This window comes from Salmo salar, chromosome 22 (genome assembly GCF_965601325.2).
Source record: "Salmo salar chromosome 22, fSalSal1, whole genome shotgun sequence".
Classification (NCBI taxonomy): Eukaryota; Metazoa; Chordata; class Actinopteri; order Salmoniformes; family Salmonidae; genus Salmo; species Salmo salar.
In genome coordinates, this window is record NC_138312.1 from 49,000,192 (window position 1) to 49,018,139 (window position 17,948).

The following is a 17,948-nucleotide window of genomic DNA, read 5'->3' on the forward strand; positions in this document are numbered from 1 at the left end:
CAGAGCTCTGACAGAGCTCCAGAGTTCCTCAATGGAAATGGGAGAACCTTCCAGAAGGACAACCATCTCCGCAGCACTCCAGCAAGTAGGCCTTTATGGTAGAATTGCCAAATGGAAGCCACTCCTCAGTAAAAGGCACATGACAGCCCACTTTGAGTTTTTAAAAGGCACCCAAAGGACCCTCAGACAATGAGGAACAAGATTCTCTGGTCTGATGAAACCAAGACAGAACTCTTTGGCCTGAATGCCAAGTGTCACATCTGGAGGAAACCTGACACCATCCCTACTGTGAAGCATGGTGGTAGCAGCATCATGCTGTGGGGATGTTTTTCAGCAGCAGGGACTGGGAGACTAGTCAGGATCGAGGGAAAGATGAACGGAGCAAAGTACAGAGAGATCCTTGATGAAAATCTGCTCCAGAGCGCTCAGGACCTCATACTGGGGTGAAGGTTCACCTTCCAACAGGATAACGACTCTAAGCACACAGTCAAAACAAAGCAGGAGTGGCTTCGGGACAAGTCTCTAAATGTCATTGAGTGGCCCAGCCGGATCCCGGACTTGAGCCCGATGGAACATCTCTGGAGAGACCTGAAAATAGCTGTGCAGCGACACTCCTGACAGAGCTTGAGAGGATCTGCACAGAAGAATGGTAGAAACTCCCCAAATACAGGTGTGCCAACCTTGTAGTGTCATACCCAAGAAGACTCGATACTGTAATCGCTGCCAAAGGTCCTTCAACAAAGTACTGAGTAAAGGGTCTGAATACTTATGTAAATGTGATATTTCCATTTTTTATTTTTAGTACATTTGCAAAACTTTCTAAAAACCAGTTTTTGCTTTGTAATTATGGGGTATTGTGATTAGATTGATGAGGGGAAAACAACTATTTAATCCATTTTAAAGGCTGTAATGTAACAAAATGTGCAAAAAGTCAAGGTGGCTGAATACTTTCCGAATGCACTTTATATGCTATAGTGGATGCATATTGCGTAAATGTCTTAAGCCTTCTCCCCACTTAGTATGGAAGCAATAAAGGGAAAATGTGACCACACACAAACGTGTGTGTTAATATTTACCCAGGGTTTTTCATTTCCTGTGTGGCTGAGCTGGGAGTTACAGACAACAATAGGCCTCATCTAACTGGGATTAGAGGGTTGCTATTTTCCGTGCTGTGGCCATGGCAAGACCTCTGGTACTACTGAGGCTTATAGGGTCTTCTAGTTGTTTTTTTTGTTACGGGCATGACTTTTCGATTCTTAGGGTTTAATCGATTTTTATGAATGAAATATAGTTGCTTTTGCCTAGGAAGTTGGCTAGATGAGTGACACTGAGTATACAAGACATTAGGAACACCTTCCTAATATAGAGTTGCACCCCCCGCCCCCTTTTTTCCTCAGAACAGCCTCAATTCATCAGGTCATGGATTCTACAAGGTGTTGAAAGTGTTCCACAAGGATGCTGGCCCATGTTGACTCCAATGCTTCCCATAGTTGTGTCAAGATGGCTGGATGACCTTTGGGTGGTGGACCATCCTTGATACACACGGGAAACTGTTGAGAGTGAAAAACCTAGAAGTGTTGCTGTTCTTGACACAAACTTGTTCCCCTGGCACCTACTACCATACCCTGTTCAAAGGCCCTTACATTTCTGTGTCTTGCCCATTCACCCTCTGAGTGGCACACATACACAATCCATGTCTCAATTGTCTCAAGGCTTAAAAATCCTTATTAACCTGTCTCCTCCCCTTCATCTACACTGATTGATGTTGATTTAACAGGTGACATCAATAAGGGATCATAGCTTTCACCTGGATTCACCTGGTCAGTCTGTCATGGAGAGAGCAAGTGGAATATCCAGAAGCATAATAGGGTTAGAGAGCGAGAGAGAGAGAGACAGGTTTGTGTGTACAGGTTTCATGCACACTTGAGTATTTGCCTGTGTCAAAAAACATGGTGAAATAGCAGGGTCTGTACACTTTGTAAAGCTGTTACAAGAACAGCAAGTAGAGATCTGAGTTGACGGATGAACAAAGAAACAAATGCCTTGATCAGCGCTCAGAGCAGTGTAGGGTCTAAAGTAAGGAGGTCTACCAAAATCTCTGTCTGGTCTCAATGGTTGAAAGGCATTTTCAAGCATTCTTTCCCCCCAAGCACTCTTTCACTCACTAACTCACATGCTTGCTCGCTCACTCTCTCTCTCTCTCCCCTTCTCACTTTCTATCATTATTTCTCTCTTGTCTACCGCAAGGTCTCCCCTTCTCTTTCACCCAAATGCTCTTGCTCTCCCGCCTTCTCCTCCAAGCTTTTTCTCCCCTCTCAGCTTTGTGTGCCCACTCCCTCTATCCAATGTCTCTCCTCCCCATGCCTCATACCCCCCCCCCCCCCCCCCCACCCATCCTCTCATGCATTATCTTAATCTCTGTGTCTTTTGTCATCTCGTTATAGTCATGTTTATTTGGGGGAAAGGGGGAGGGGAGGTACATGCTTGTGTCCCATGGCGGCATGACTGTGGTTAGTCTAAATTTTACTGGAGCCCCTGTACATAAGGACCTGACAGACAGGCAGGCAGACGGAAACAGAGAGAGGGAGAGAAGAGCATGCTTTCTCACTGGCTACTTACTTATTCACAGCAACATGGCTTCTAAATCTAGCCTGTGCTCTTGGTGGAATGTTGAAAAGTTTGCGCTGTCTGTCTCTGACTCAATTACACAGTGGTTAAGAGGAGAGAAGAAGATGCTTAGAATATATAAGATGTAATATATTATAAGATCCTTGAGAGAGTCAGACAGAGCTGGAGTGGAGATTGTGTGTGTCAGTTGTCTGAACTGCTGTCTTAGAATATTCTCAGCTCAATAATCTCAGGGTTTAATTGGTTACCTCACTATGTTAAAAGTGGATGAGTTACTCACTTCTTCCCCCTCTCTCCTCCCGCTCTTCCTCTCTTCCCTCTCTTTTTGCATTAGCAACTGGAAATTAGGTCAGTTCTGTCTTGGAAGTCGTCCTGATAAAACCTATTATTGGATGACAGACAGAAAGTAACCTCTAACCTCTGACTCAAACAGTCAGAATTAGTCTTTGGTCCCACTGACTCAGAATACCCAGCCACTTTCTTTATTTGCCTTTTGCCTTCCTGCTGCTGAGACCTGGCCCAAAATAGCGCCAGACAAAGTTACAGCCAATGACCAACATTGAATATCCAATAGTAGGCCTACAATAAGCAAAAAAGGGTCAGAAAGTAGTTTGAGTGGAAATTCCGCCCCAATAGCCTAGATCTCTGGATCTTGGCATACAGCACTCCCAAGTCTCAGGAAGGCAGTAGTGATGCACTTATCTATCCGCTTCATCTAGTTAGGCTCGTGCTTGGCACAATTTTGAGCAAGATGTCTGTGTCCTGAAAAAGTATTTTGTGGTTCATTGGAATCCATTTATACTGTGCCATGATGGCATTGGCAACATCTTAAAGTGGTATTTTGCAGTCATATGTGGCATTCCCATTCATTGGAATCCAATCATCTTTCCATCACAGTAGTGTTCTACTAGGTTGTTAAGGTCACAACTGCACTGAGGAAGGTACTTTTCTCTAGTTCTGCTTTCTATGCCCATGACTTGGCCTCTCTGTCTCATGCTGGCTGTAGGGAGGGCCACATGGGCAGCTGTACTTGTGTAATACCAGTCAGTAGTCCCTGAGGGTTGGATGGGGGACGGGCAGGCACCTCTGTAAGTAGTAGCTAGTCTAGCTGATGGACAAGGCAAATGTAACCAGATGGCCCTAGCAGCACACTGGCTAAAGGAACTAATGAAGGTCCTCAGGCTGCTGCTGCCCTGGACACGTGTGTGTGTGTGTGTGTGTGTGTGTGTGTGTGTGTGTGTGTGTGTGTGTGTGTGTGTGTGTGTGTGTGTGTGTGTGTGTGTGTGTGTGTGTGTGTGTGTGTGTGTGTGTGTGTGTGTGTGAGCGTGTGTGTGAACGTGCGTGCCCCATCCATGTTAACATGTGTACGTGCGTATACAATATTAGTGTAAATAGGCTACATACACACAACACAAGCATGTTTGCGGGTGTGGAAGGTTAAGCGACTCTGACGGTGTCCTGCAAATTGCATCCTGTTGACTCATGAGTTGTGTGTCTGTGTGTGTGCTAGGCTACTGTGTTCAACACCAATCTCGAGGGGCTTCAGTCCATGTCTGTCTGCATCCTTTCCTTCCTGTGGCTTACTCCATCACTTTATCCAGTTTACCACCATTATTACAACCAATTAATTAACAGTGGCTTCCTACCCTGTGGGATGAATCTCTATTCAAAAACTAGAGATGTGTACCAAAAGCCCTATGGGCCCTGGTGAAAAGTACTGCATTAGAAAGGGAACAGAGCCCTATGGGACCTGGTGAAAAGTACTGCATTAAAAAGGGAACTGGGCCCTATGGGCCCTGGTGAAAAGTACTGCATTAAAAAGAGAACTGGGCCCTATGGGCCCTGGTGAAAAGTACTGCATTAGAAAGGGAACAGAGCCCTATGGGACCTCTTGAAAAGTACTGCATTAAAAAGGGAACTGGGCCCTATGGGCCCTGGTGAAAAGTACTGCATTAAAAAGGGAACTGGGCCCTATGGGCCCTGGTGAAAAGTACTGCATTAAAAAGGGAACTGGGCCCTATGGACCCTGGTGAAAAGTACTGCATTAAAAAGGGAACTGGGCCCTATGGGCCCTGGTGAAAAGTACTGCATTAAAAAGAGAACTGGGCCCTATGGGCCCTGGTGAAAAGTACTGCATTAGAAAGGGAACAGAGCCCTATGGGACATGGTGAAAAGTACTGCATTAGAAAGGGAACAGAGCCCTATGGGCCCTGGTGAAAAGTATTGCACTATAAAGGGAATAGGGCGCCATTTGGGACGTAGCCTAGAACTATTGTGTTTTCCTGCTCATCTGGGTTACGTTCAATGGGACGCAATGTTAGAGAACATTCACATAGAAATATACCATGTGGACAGACATGCTTCTCTGCCATGTAGGACAGGGAATCGTGTCAGTCTCTATGCAAGTTGTTTCTATCTGCTCCCGAACATGACCCTGGTAAACAGGTCACATGGTCATGATGTCATCACTTCCTGTTACGTAAAACACACACATACATACATACATACATACATACATACAGTGGGGAGAACAAGTATTTGATACACTGCCGATTTTGCAGGTTTTCCTACTTACAAAGCATGTAGAGGTCTGTAATTTTTATCATAGGTACACTTCAACTGTGAGAGACGGAATCTAAAACAAAAATCCAGAAAATCACATTGTATGATTTTTAAGTAATTCATTTGCATTTTATTGCATGACATAAGTATTTCATCACCTACCAACTAGTAAGAATTCGGGCTCTCACAGACCTGTTAGTTTTTCTTTAAGAAGCCTCCTGTTCTCCACTCATTACCTGTATTAACTGCACCTGTTTGAACTCGTTACCTGTATAAAAGACACCTGACCACACACTCAATCAAACAGACTCCAACCTCTCCACAATGGCCAAGACCAGAGAGCTGTGTAAGGACATCAGGGATAAAATTGTAGACCTGCACAAGGCTGGGATGGGCTACAGGACAATAGGCAAGCAGCTTGGTGAGAAGGCAACAACTGTTGGCGCAATTATTAGAAAATGGAAGAAGTTCAAGATGACGGTCAATCACCCTCGGTCTGGGGCTCCATGCAAGATCTCACCTCGTGGGGCATCAATGATCATGAGGAAGGTGAGGGATCAGCCCAGAACTACACGGCAGGACCTGGTCAATGACCTGAAGAGAGCTGGGACCACAGTCTCAAAGAAAACCATTAGTAACACACTACGCCGTCATGGATTAAAATCCTGCAGCGCACGCAAGGTCCCCCTGCTCAAGCCAGCGCATGTCCAGGCCCGTCTGAAGTTTGCCAATGACCATCTGGATGATCCAGAGGAGGAATGGGAGAAGGTCATGTCGTCTGATGAGACAAAAATAGAGCTTTTTGGTCTAAACTCCACTCGCCGTGTTTGGAGGAAGAAGAAGGATGAGTACAACCCCAAGAACACCATCCCAACCGTGAAGCATGGGGGTGGAAACATCATTCTTTGGGGATGCTTTTCTGCAAAGGGGACAGGACGACTGCACCGTATTGAGGGGAGGATGGATGGGGCCATGTATCGCAAGATCTTGGCTAACAACCTCCTTCCCTCAGTAAGAGCATTGAAGATGGGTCGTGGCTGGGTCTTCCAGCATGACAACGACACGAAACACACAGCGAGGGCAACTATAAGGAGTGGCTCCGTAAGAAGCATCTCAAGGTCCTGGAGTGGCCTAGCCAGTCTCCAGACCTGAACCCAATAGAAAATCTTTGGAGGGAGCTGAAAGTCCGTATTGCCCAGCGACAGCCCCGAAACCTGAAGGATTTGGAGAAGGTCTGTATGGAGGAGTGGGCCAAAATCCCTGCTGCAGTGTGTGCAAACCTGGTCAAGAACTACAGGAAACATATGATCTCTGTAATTGCAAACAAAGGTTTCTGTACCAAATATTAAGTTCTGCTTTTCTGATGTATCAAATACTTATGTCATGCAATAAAATGCAAATGAATTACTTAAAAATCATACAATGTGATTTTCTGGATTTTTGTTTTAGATTCCGTCTCTCACAGTTGAAGTGTACCTATGATAAAAATTACAGACCTCTACATGCTTTGTAAGTAGGAAAACCTGCAAAATTGGCAGTGTATCAAATACTTGTTCTCCCCACTGTACATACATACACACACACACACACACACTTCCACTGGAACTCTGCCATCGATTTTATAATGGCATAATGTTACTGTTCTATACCAGGGTTCTATACCACTCTCTCTCTCTCCCTCAATTGAATTGACATTCAATGAGCTTTTTCGGGAAATGGCAAGCCAATGTCTCCCACATTGCGACAGTGAGTAGAACACATCAAAAGTAACAAGGAGAAATTAAAAAAATATATATTTTCTTCATGTTCAAACCTCTCTCAACTCTTCTCTATCTCTTCCTCTCTGATTCTGACTCTCCCTTTCCCTCCCTCCCTTCTTACTCCCTTTCTAGCACACTCTCTCTGTCCGTGTTTCTCTCTCTGTGTTTTTTTCTTGTCATGTTAGGGCAGGCAGCAGAGTGGAGTGGTTGAAGTGAAGATGTAAACTCAGCTGTGATCTAGGGCTGTTCAACTGGCTGATGGTGTTTAAAGAGCTGCCTGCAGAAGCTCCCTCAGCCCAGCAGTAAACAATCTGACTCTTTCTTTCTCTTTCTCTCTTTTCTCTCTTATTTTACTCTCTTTATCTCTCTTTATCTCTTTCTTTTACTCTCTTTCTTTCTCTCTCTCTCTCACTCTTTCTCCTCACCCTGTCCATCCCGCCACCAGAAACACCAGCGAGGGAGAGTTGTATGTGTGAGAGAGGGAGAGAAAGACAACTCTCTCACACAAACAACTTTCACCCCATCGCTCGTGTTTCTGTCCTTCTCTCTTTCCCTCCCTCGCTTCTCTCTGACTCCCTGTTTAGTTTCATATCACACCTCTTCACATTTTGCTATGTCGAGTTTTCAATCCAGTCATCTGCAGTGTGTCAAAAACAAAGATTAGATTTTGTCTAGTTTAACACAAAATGGCAGAGATGGCTTAGTCAGGGTCAATGGGTCACGGTCTGGCTGCTTTGTATATTGATGTGTGTGCATCACATGGTATTAATGACTTAGAACTGGTACACACGGGCGGGAGTGAGTGAATCTTCTATCTTCATGTGTTCATTAGTGTGTGGAATGAAGAGGAGGCCTCTGTGCTTTCAGGAAACGTCTGTGTAACTGCCAACCAGGGAGGGAGATGTAATGTGGTGCCTTACCCCCGTCCTCCCCTTCCCCTCCTGCTTTTCTCTTCTTCTTTTCTCTCCATCTCTCAGATAAAGATAGAAAGGGATGGGGTGACCGTCCAATAAACAGATTGGAAAGTGTAATGATGTTAATAAATTGTATATAAAGCTCTTGAGGTTTTCGTTAATGTGGAAAGTGCTTTACAATAACATTCTTCAAAGCTGCTTCTTGAGGTGATTCTGTCTGGTATTTCATTCGTAACATGTTGACATTCACCTGTCAACAACTAGTAGACCTTAGTCAAAGGTCAAATGCCACTCACGTCCTGTCAGTGCAATGATGTAATGAGGTCAGAGGTAAAATAAAATGACATTTAACTGTTGGGGCGGCATTCTGCTCCCCTATCCTCCTCTCCAATGTCTGCAGTGTGCACTTGCTCGACTCCATATATTATATTGGTGTAAGGTAAGCTTAAGCTAGTGGGGGTTTACCCTATTTCTTACACCAGACCATTTCAGCAATGAGGGGAAGTGCAGACCAGGAAGAGGGGTAGAGAATAGGACCTCAGCTTATGGTTTTGGGAGGACTCGGGTTGTGTCCCAATATCTGAGATGGCATATTTTCCTAATCTCCTTTCCTTCATGACCAAAAAGATCAAACTTGATCAATATAAATTCATGGAACATTGAGGACAACATACATTCTGTATTATCACATTTTGTGCGGATCGCAATTATGAGAAGTATAGAGGACGACACATTTCTGTCTAGGAATACAGAGAACTTTACACAGATTCATCTCTGGGACATGATGCTGCAGAGTGCAAACCGATGTGTGTCTAGTCTGGCATCGCGCCCCTCTAGTCTGTCAAATGGAAGGGGTACTTTGGAGTCACACCCCTCTAGTCTGTCATATGGAAGGGGTACTCTGGAGTCACGCCCCTCTAGTCTGTCATATGGAAGGTGTACTCTGGAGTCACGCCCCTCTAGTCTGTCATATGGAAGGGGTACTCTGGAGTCACGCCCCTCTAGTCTGTCATATGGAAGGGGTACTCTGGAGTCACGCCCCTCTAGTCTGTCATATGGAAGGGGTACTCTGGAGTCATGCCCCTCTAGTCTGTCATATGGAAGGGGTACTCTGGAGTCACGCCCCTCTAGTCTGTCATATGGAAGGGGTACTCTGGAGTCACGCCCCTCTAGTCTGTCATATGGAAGGTGTACTCTGGAGTCACGCCCCTCTAGTCTGTCATATGGAAGGTGTACTCTGGAGACACGCCCCTCTAGTCTGTCATATGGAAGGGGTACTCTGGAGTCACGCCCCTCTAGTCTGTCATATGGAAGGGGTACTCTGGAGTCACGCCCCTCTAGTCTGTCATATGGAAGGGGTACTCTGGAGTCACGCCTCTCTAGTCTGTCATATGGAAGGGGTACTCTGGAGTCACGCCCCTCTAGTCTGTCATATGGAAGGGGTACTCTGGAGTCATGCCCCTCTAGTCTGTCATATGGAAGGGGTACTCTGGAGTCACGCCCCTCTAGTCTGTCATATGGAAGGTGTACTCTGGAGTCACGCCCCTCTACTCTGTCATATGGAAGGGGTACTCTGGAGTCACGCCCCTCTAGTCTGTCATATGGAAGGGGTACTCTGGAGTCACGCCCCTCTAGTCTGTCATATGGAAGGTGTACTCTGGAGTCACGCCCCTCTACTCTGTCATATGGAAGGGGTAAATCTCTGAAGACAGCATGACAGCATCAGTGGTTCCTCTCCAGCCTTTGAGAGTGAGAGAATCCCCTCCATTAGCACACTTCCCTCTCTCATCCCCCTATCCTGTTCATTCCTCCTCCTAGACAGAGCCCAAGAACTATCTATCTGCTGAGCCACATGACTTGGCAAAAACTGTCTGTGTGGTCAGCATGTGTGTATGGAGGAGAATGTTTTTCGTTACCATCATTATGCAACAGGTATCTTCTGTATGACATATGTATGATATTTAAGTCCTTTATACCCCTATGTATTAATAAAGTACAGTACTCTATATTCAAAAAGTGTGTTAGTATTGATAGATTTTGTACTTACCTGTGTTCTGTCTTTCAGGTGACATCCACCTGCATCCCAGCACCAGACCTGGTGAGATTCATTTAACTCTGTCCTCCTGCCTTCATGTCGTTCTTGTTTTGCTTTGTTTTAACTTAGTTTGGCATTAGTAAGGTGTTCTCCACTCTGTCTTTACATTCTGATACTCACTGCGGTACTGTACTACAAAAGCCCCAAACTAAAATAGTTGATCTCTTTCCCTCATTCTCAGCAGGGCTCCACAAAGTCTCCGTCCCAGAAGAAGAGGAACTCCCTTCCCAGGTACCAAACACATTTTTACTAGTGAAGGACTTGTTCTCTTTCTACGCTGAACAAAAATATAAACGCAACGCGCAACAATTTCAAAGATTTTACTGAGTTCCACTTCATATAAGGAAATCAGTTGATTGAAATTAATTAATTACGCCCTAATCACATGATTGGGAATACAGATATGTATCTGTTGGTCACAGATACCTTAAAAAGGTAGGGGCATTGATCAGAAAACCAGTTAGTCCCTGGTGTGACCACTATTTGCCTCATGCAGCGCGACACATCTCCTTAGCAAAGAGTTGATCAGGCTGTTGATTGTGGCCTATGGAATGTTGTCCCACTCCTCTTCAATGGCTGTGCGAAGGTGCTGGATAACGCGGGAACTAGAACACGGTGTCGTACACGTCAACCCAGAGCATCCCAAACATGCTCAATGGGTGACATGTCTGGTGAGTATGCAGGCCATGGAAGAACTGGGACATTTTCAGCTTCCAGGAATTATGTACAGATCCTTGTGACATGGGCCATGCATTATCATGCTAAAACATGAGGTGATGGCGGTGGCTGAATGACACGACAATGTGTCTCAGGATCTCGTCACGTTATCTCTGTGCATTCAAATTGCCATCGATAAAATGCAATTGTGATCGTTGACCATAGATTATTCCTGCCCATGCCACTTCCCCAGCACCACCATGGGGCACTCTGTTCAAACTGCTCGCCCACACAATGCCATCTGCCCGGTACAATTGAAACCGAGCAAACGTCTCCAGCGTGCCAGTGGCCATCGAATGTGAGCATTTGCCACTGAAGTCGGTTATGAGGCCAAACTGCAGTCAGGTCAAGACCCTGGTGAGGATGACGAGCATGTAGATGAGCTTCCCTGAGACGGTTTCTTACAGTTTGTGCATAAATTCTTCGCTTGTGCAAACCCAGTTTCATCAGCTGTCTGGGTGGCTGGTCTCAGACAATCTACAGTTGTGAGGCCGGTTGGACGTACTGCCAAATTCTCTAAACGACGATGGAGGCGGATTATGGTAGAGAAATGAACATTCAATTCTTTGGCAAGAGCTCTGGTGGACATTCCTGCAATCAGCATGCCAATTGCATGTGCCCTCAAAACTTGAGACACCTGTGGCATTGTGTTGTGACAAAACACATTTTAGAGTGGCCTTTTATTGTCTCCAGCACAAGGTGCACCTGTGTAATGATCATGCTGTTTAATCAGTTTCTTGATATGTCACACCTGTCAGGTGGATGGATTATCTTGGCAAAGCAGAAATGCTACTAACAGGGATGTAAACAAATTTGTGCCCCAAATTTGAGAGAAATTAGCTTTTTGTGCGTACAGAACATTTCTGGGATATTTTATTTCAGCTCATGAAACATGGGACCAACACTTTACATGTTGTGTTTATTATTTTTGTTCAGTGAAGGACTTGTTATATTTCTACTTAGTAGTGAAGGACGTGTTCTCTTTCAGTCAGTAGTGAAGGACTTGGGACAAGATTCAATCCGTTGCAGGTAGTGTATGGAGTGTGAGTGTGGAGTGATTTAGATTTATTAGGATCCACATTAACCAACGCCAATGGAGACAGCTAGTCTTACTGGGGTCTGACACATAACGAAAAATACATTACAGACAAAATACTTTACAATTTGCATGAATGTGAAAACATCAACGTGTGTGTGTGGGTGTGTGTGTGTGTGTGTCTGTGTGTTTGTGTGTGTGTGCACATTTAACAGTTACACATACAGTACCAGTTAAAAGTTTGGACACAAACAACAACAACATTCAAGGGTTTTTCTTTATGTTTACTATTTTCTACATTGTAGAATAATAGTGAAGATATCAAAACTGTTAAATAAATATGGAATCATGTAGTAACCAAAAAAGTGTTAAACAAATCAAAATATGTTTTATATTTGAGATTCTTCAAAGTAACCACCCTTTGCCTTGATGACAGCTTTGCACACTCTTGGCATTCTTTCAACCAGCTTCATGAATGCTTGTCCAACAGTCTTGAAGGAGTTCCCACATATGCTGAGCACTTGTTGGCTGCTTTTCTTTCACTCTGCGGTCCAACAAATCCCAAACCATCTCAATTGGGTTGAGGTTGGGTGATTGTGGAGGCCAGGTCATCTGATGCAGCACTCCACCACTCTCCTTCTTGGTGAAATAGACCTTACACAGCCTGGAGGTGTGTTTTGGGTCATTGTCCTGTTGAAAAACAAATGATAGTCCCAAGCGCAAACCAGATGGGATGGTGTTTCGCTGCAGAATGCTGTGGTAGACATACTGGTTAAATGTGCCTTGAATTCTAAATAAATCACTGACAGTGTCACCAGCAAAGCACCCCCACACCATCACACCTCTTCCTCCATGTTTCATGGTGGGATACACACATGCGAAGATCATCCGTTCACCTACTCTGCATCTCATAAAGACACAGCGGTTGTAACCACAAATCTCACATTTCGACTCATCAGACTAAAGGACAGATTTCCACCGGTCTAATGTCCATTGCTCATGTTTCTAGGCCCAAGAAAGTCTCTTCTTATTATTGGTGTCCTTTAGTAGGGGTTTCTTTGCAGCAGTTAGACCATGAAGGCCTGATTCACCCAGTCTACTTTGAACAGTTGATGTTGAGATGTGTCTGTTACTTGAACTCTGTGAAACATTTATTTGGGGCTGCAATCTGAGGTGCAGTTAGTTGCTGATTTCTGAGGCTGGTAACTCTAATGAACATCCTCTGCAGCAGAGGTAACTGTGGGTCTTCCATTATTTTGGCGGTCCTCATGAGAGCCAGTTTCAACATAGCGCTTGATGGTTTTTGTGACTGCATTTGAAGAAACATTCAAAGTTCTTGACATTTTCTAGATTGACTGACCTTCACGACTTAAAGTAATGATGGACTGTCGTTTTTCTTTGCTTATTTGAGCTGTTCTTGCCATAATATGGACTTGGTCTTTTACCAAATAGGGCTATCTTCTGTATACCAATGCTACCTTGTCACAGCACAACTGATTGGCTCAAACACAATAAGAAGGAAAGAAATACCACAAATTAACTTTTAACAAGGCACACCTGTTAATTAAAATGCATTCCAGGTGACTACCTCATGAATCTGGTTGAGAGAATTTCAAGAGTGTGCAAAGCTGTCATCAAGGCAAAGGGTGGCTACTTTGAAGAATCTCAAATATAAAATATATTTTGATTTGTTTAACACTTTTTTGCTTACTACATGATTCCATATGTGTTATTTAATAGTTTTGATGCCTTCACTATTATTCTACAATGTTTGCTAAGAGCTAGCAGCAAACTGATAGGTCTGCTTTTAGAACCAGTAAAGGTTGCTTTTCCACTCTTGGGTAGCAGAATTACTTTGGCTTCCCACCAGGCCTGAGGACAAAGACTTTCCTCTAGGCTCAGATTAAATATAAGAGTGGCTAGAGAGTCAGTTACCATCCTCAGTAGCTTTCCATCTAAGTTGTCAATGCCAGGTTTGACGTTATTGATCAAAAATAATAATAATTGTTCCACCTCTCCCACACTAGCTTTACATTGCTTTTCTTTCATTATTTGTTTTTTTATGCATGAGTATGATGGATCACTTTTAGTTGTTGGCATTTCCTGCCTAATTTTGCCCACTTTGCCAATGAAGTAATGAAGACCTGGCCAGATGAAAAACACAAAGTGATTGTTTTTGTTTTTATGGTTTCACAGTAAGAAATGTGAATCTTTGAGTGGGTGGTGAAGGAGAAATGAAGAGAGACAGCAGATGATGGAGAGAGTGATAGAGTAATTGACCCTCTTTCTCCCTTTTCCTCCTTCCCCCCTCTCCTCTCCTCCAGGAGTGTGAATCGTGTGATGGAGAGAGTGATGGCGAGGCACTATGACTTTGACCTCACCTACATCACTGAGCGGATCATCTCTGTCTTCTTTCTGCCTCTCCTGGAAGAACAACGTTACCGTGGCAACCTACAGGAAGTGGCTGCTATGCTCAAGTCCAAACATCAAGATAAGTTCCTGGTGAGTTGGGGGGGAAAGGACTACTGTATTTGGAAAAAAGCAATTCACACATCCAAAATGTGAACTGGGTTGGCAACTAAGCAGACTGAAACGGGGAGGGAGGACTACCCTCGTTTAAATGTTCTTGCAAATCTTTTTCAAACTTTTGCGTGCGCTAATGAACATGACCCCGGTGCTGGGAACATCAGTCGATACATATGTATAAAAAGAAGCCCACATACCGTATTGCCACTCCGCAAAGTTAATTTATTGTCTAATCACACCACCGTGAGAGGACTGGTGTGGGTGCAGGCTTTTTCTCCTGCCAAGCAGCAACACTCCTAATTCAATTTATCAACTAATCATTGTCCTAATTTAAGGCTTTGATTTTTGGAATGGGGCGTTTTACTTCTCGGGTGAAGCAAATACCTGCATCCACAACGGCCCTTACAAGGTAAGGTTTCCCACTTCTGTCCATATGGAGATAAAATGGACATTTAAATGGAATACATTTATTGAATGATCCATTTTATTAAACATTATACTCACAAATTGCAATGAAATGGAAATCACATTTCATTTGAAACAGATTTTAATTTCTCCCTTACACTTTTATAATACCAAAAACAAAGGTGTGTGTGTGTGTATGTGTGTTTGTTTGTTTGTTTACTTGTTCTGGCAGAAATGTAATGATCCGTGAACAACAGTGTTTTGTATCGTAACCTGCAAACCATTGAGCTAATGCCATCTTCTTCCATTAGTCTTTTATATAGCTACTAAATGACCATTAGTCAAGCTTACATTCCGTTTGGTATTAACTACGTTACTGTGTGGTGTTATGAAGAAGCAATGCAAACAGTATATTGTTCTTTGTAAATAAACGCTCATTGTTTTGTTTCCTCTAATCACATTTTTGCCACACAACTTGCAGTCAACGTTGAGACAATGTTGTGTGGTGGTTGTGTGCTTGCTGGGTATGACATTGTTGATTTCCTCGTCTTTTTGTCTCAACATCTACCTCTCCCAGCTCTTAAACCTTTCTGAGAAGCGTCATGACATCACACGACTCAACCCCAAGGTAGGTTGACTGCATACACACTAGGGCTGACCCCATTTAGTTAACTGGTCGTTTGTTTGGTCGATAGGCTGTTGGTCGACCAAGATTTTTTTAGTCAAACAGTCGCAAATATATAAATCAGACAGGTGTCACGATGTCTGATTCATGCCTGTGTGAGTGGACTAATCCATTGTGGAGGCTGCGGGGATGGCACACCAGTATCACCAGTAGTACATTTACCGTTAATTGCCATAATCTCTAATCTACAATGTTTGTTTGGTTACGGTAATTTCTGTTAATGCATTCAATATATTATTATTAGTCTTTTACCGTTCTCATTGTCAGAGTGGACACGTTGTTTTCAGACCGCACCACCTAGGCATTTCATTCCATTTACGAGTTGTCAATTTATGAATTGTCTTTTATTTGTAGCGCTCCTGTCAGTGTTGAGTAAGGGCGCGCACCTGATTATGCATAGAAGTAGGCCTAGGCCTGCGCGCAAATATAGGCCTATAAAATGTGCCCATCTGGGGATCTGTTAGCATTTTTATATATATGTACTATATATTTTATTTGAAAGGATTTTCTTTTGCAATTTTGTACAAACAAAAGCACACAAGAAAAAAAAAGGAAAGAAAAACACAGCTGCCAGACATATTAAATGAAGTATTGCTTAGGCAAGACCTGGGACAACAAGAGAAAAACAATGACAGTTACAACAGCAGTAAGGGTTCCTAGTCAGTTTTCAAAGTCAGTCTCTGTCCAGACGGTCCAGAAACAGAACCCAAACCTTGAGAAATCTGTTGGAGGAGTTTCTCCTAAAAAAACAAATATTTTCCAAGTTAATTGTGTTAATCATTTCTGCTGGCCATTTACTGAAGCAAGGGGGGTGGGTGACTTCCATTCTGTGAGGATTTATTTTTTGCAACCATCATTCCAAACATCAGAGCCTGTTGTTCCTCAAACGACGATCTTAGAACAGACTCTGAGCAGCCAAAGAGAGCGAGTTCTGCGTCTGGGTCAATGGCCCTCTCATATACAGTTGAAGTCGGAAGTTTACATTAGGTTAGAGTCATTAAAACTTGTTTTCCAACCACTCCACAAATTTCTTGTTAACAAACTATAGTTTTGGCAAGTCGGTTAGGACATCGACTGTGTGCATGACACAAGTAATTTTTTCAACACTTGTTTACAGACAGAATATTTCACTTATAATTCACTGTATCACAATTCCAGTGGGTCAGAAGTTTACATTCACTAAATTGACTGTGCCTTTAAACAGCTTGGAAAATTCCAGAAATGATGTCATGGCTTTAGAAGCTTCTGATAGATTAATTGACATAATTTGAGTCAATTGGAGGTGTACCTGTGGATGTATTTCAAGGCCTACCTTCAAACTCAGTGCCTCTTTGCTTGACATCATGGGAAAATCAAAAGAAATCAGCCAAGACCTCAGAAAAAGAATTGTAGACCTCCACAGGTCTGGTTCATCCTTGGGAGCAATATCCAAATGCCTGAAAGTACCACGTTCATCTGTTCAAACAATAGTACGCAAGTATAAACACCATGCGACCACGCTGCCATCATACCGCTCAGGGCGGAGACGCGTTTTGTCTCCTAGAGATGAACGTACTTTGGTGCGAAAAGTGCAAATCAATCCCAGAACAGCAGCAAAGGACCTTGTGAAGATGCTAGAGGAAACAGGTACAAAAGTATCTATATCCACAGTAAAACGAGTCCTAAATCGACATAAACTGAAAGACTTGTGTTCCATATTTAGCCACTGCCCAGTTGCCAGTACGTTAATGCTCTGGCATTTGCAGGTCAGTAATAATGCTTGACGATGGTTAGGCCTAAGCCGCCACTTTCCTTGGGCTTTTGCAAGTGGGCTATACGAATACGGTGGTTTTTGTAACCCCAGACAAATTACAAGATTATAGAGTCTAAAGTCTTAAAAAATGATTAGGTAATACAAATTGGGAGATTCTGGCAAAGATAAAGGAACCTGGGGAGAAAAAAACATTTTTATGGCATTAATACGCCACATCATAGAAAGAGACAGTATTCTCCAGCTCTCCATGTTTTGTTTTAGCTTTGCAACCAGTTCACTGAGGTTTAGCTTGAAGATGAGCTTTGGATTTCTAGGTATTTTTAGTCCCAGTTAAGTTAAGTGGTCATGCACCACTTTAAATGGTGTCCTCTCTAGCTCCCTTGTTGTAAAATTATCTGCGATACACATGAGATCACTTTTTCCCCAATTTATTGAATAGCCAGATAGTTTGCCAAATGAATTGATTAAGTCTAGAGGTTTAGGGACAGAGGCTACCGGGTCCAAGAGGTATAAAAGTACATTGTCTGCATATAACGAAATACGACTTTCTATGTTTCCTACTTTAAGACCTTGGATATTAGGATGAGCCCTTATTTTTGTCGCCAGGGGTTCAAGGGTGACAGCGAAGAGCAAAGGACTGAGTGGGCAACCCTTAGACAGATCTATGTAGTTCAAAGGGACTGGATTTGTCGCTGTTGGTCAGAATAGAGGATGTTGGGCAGGCGTAGAGCATTTTGACCCAGGTGATAAATGAGTTGCCAAATCCAAATCTAGTGAGTGCTTCAAACATATATGACCATTCTATTTGGTAAAATGCTTTTTGAGAATCTAGTGATATAACAGCTGCCCTGGAGCCCCTCCCCTGAT

General features: G+C 43.5%; 1 protein-coding gene across 2 annotated transcripts in view; it reads left to right on the plus strand.

The window, feature by feature from the left end:
* LOC106583608 (tensin-2) overlaps nucleotides 1–17,948 on the plus strand; it is a 47,358-nt gene that overhangs the window by 2,033 nt on the left and 27,377 nt on the right. For both annotated transcript variants that reach the window (XM_014167989.3, XM_045705423.2), the window contains exons 2-5: nucleotides 9,930–9,962; nucleotides 10,141–10,190; nucleotides 14,037–14,214; nucleotides 15,221–15,271. In XM_014167989.3, coding sequence (XP_014023464.2) covers nucleotides 14,053–14,214; nucleotides 15,221–15,271 — 213 coding nt within the window. In that variant the 5' untranslated portion in view covers nucleotides 9,930–9,962; nucleotides 10,141–10,190; nucleotides 14,037–14,052. The remainder of the gene's footprint in view (nucleotides 1–9,929; nucleotides 9,963–10,140; nucleotides 10,191–14,036; nucleotides 14,215–15,220; nucleotides 15,272–17,948) is intronic.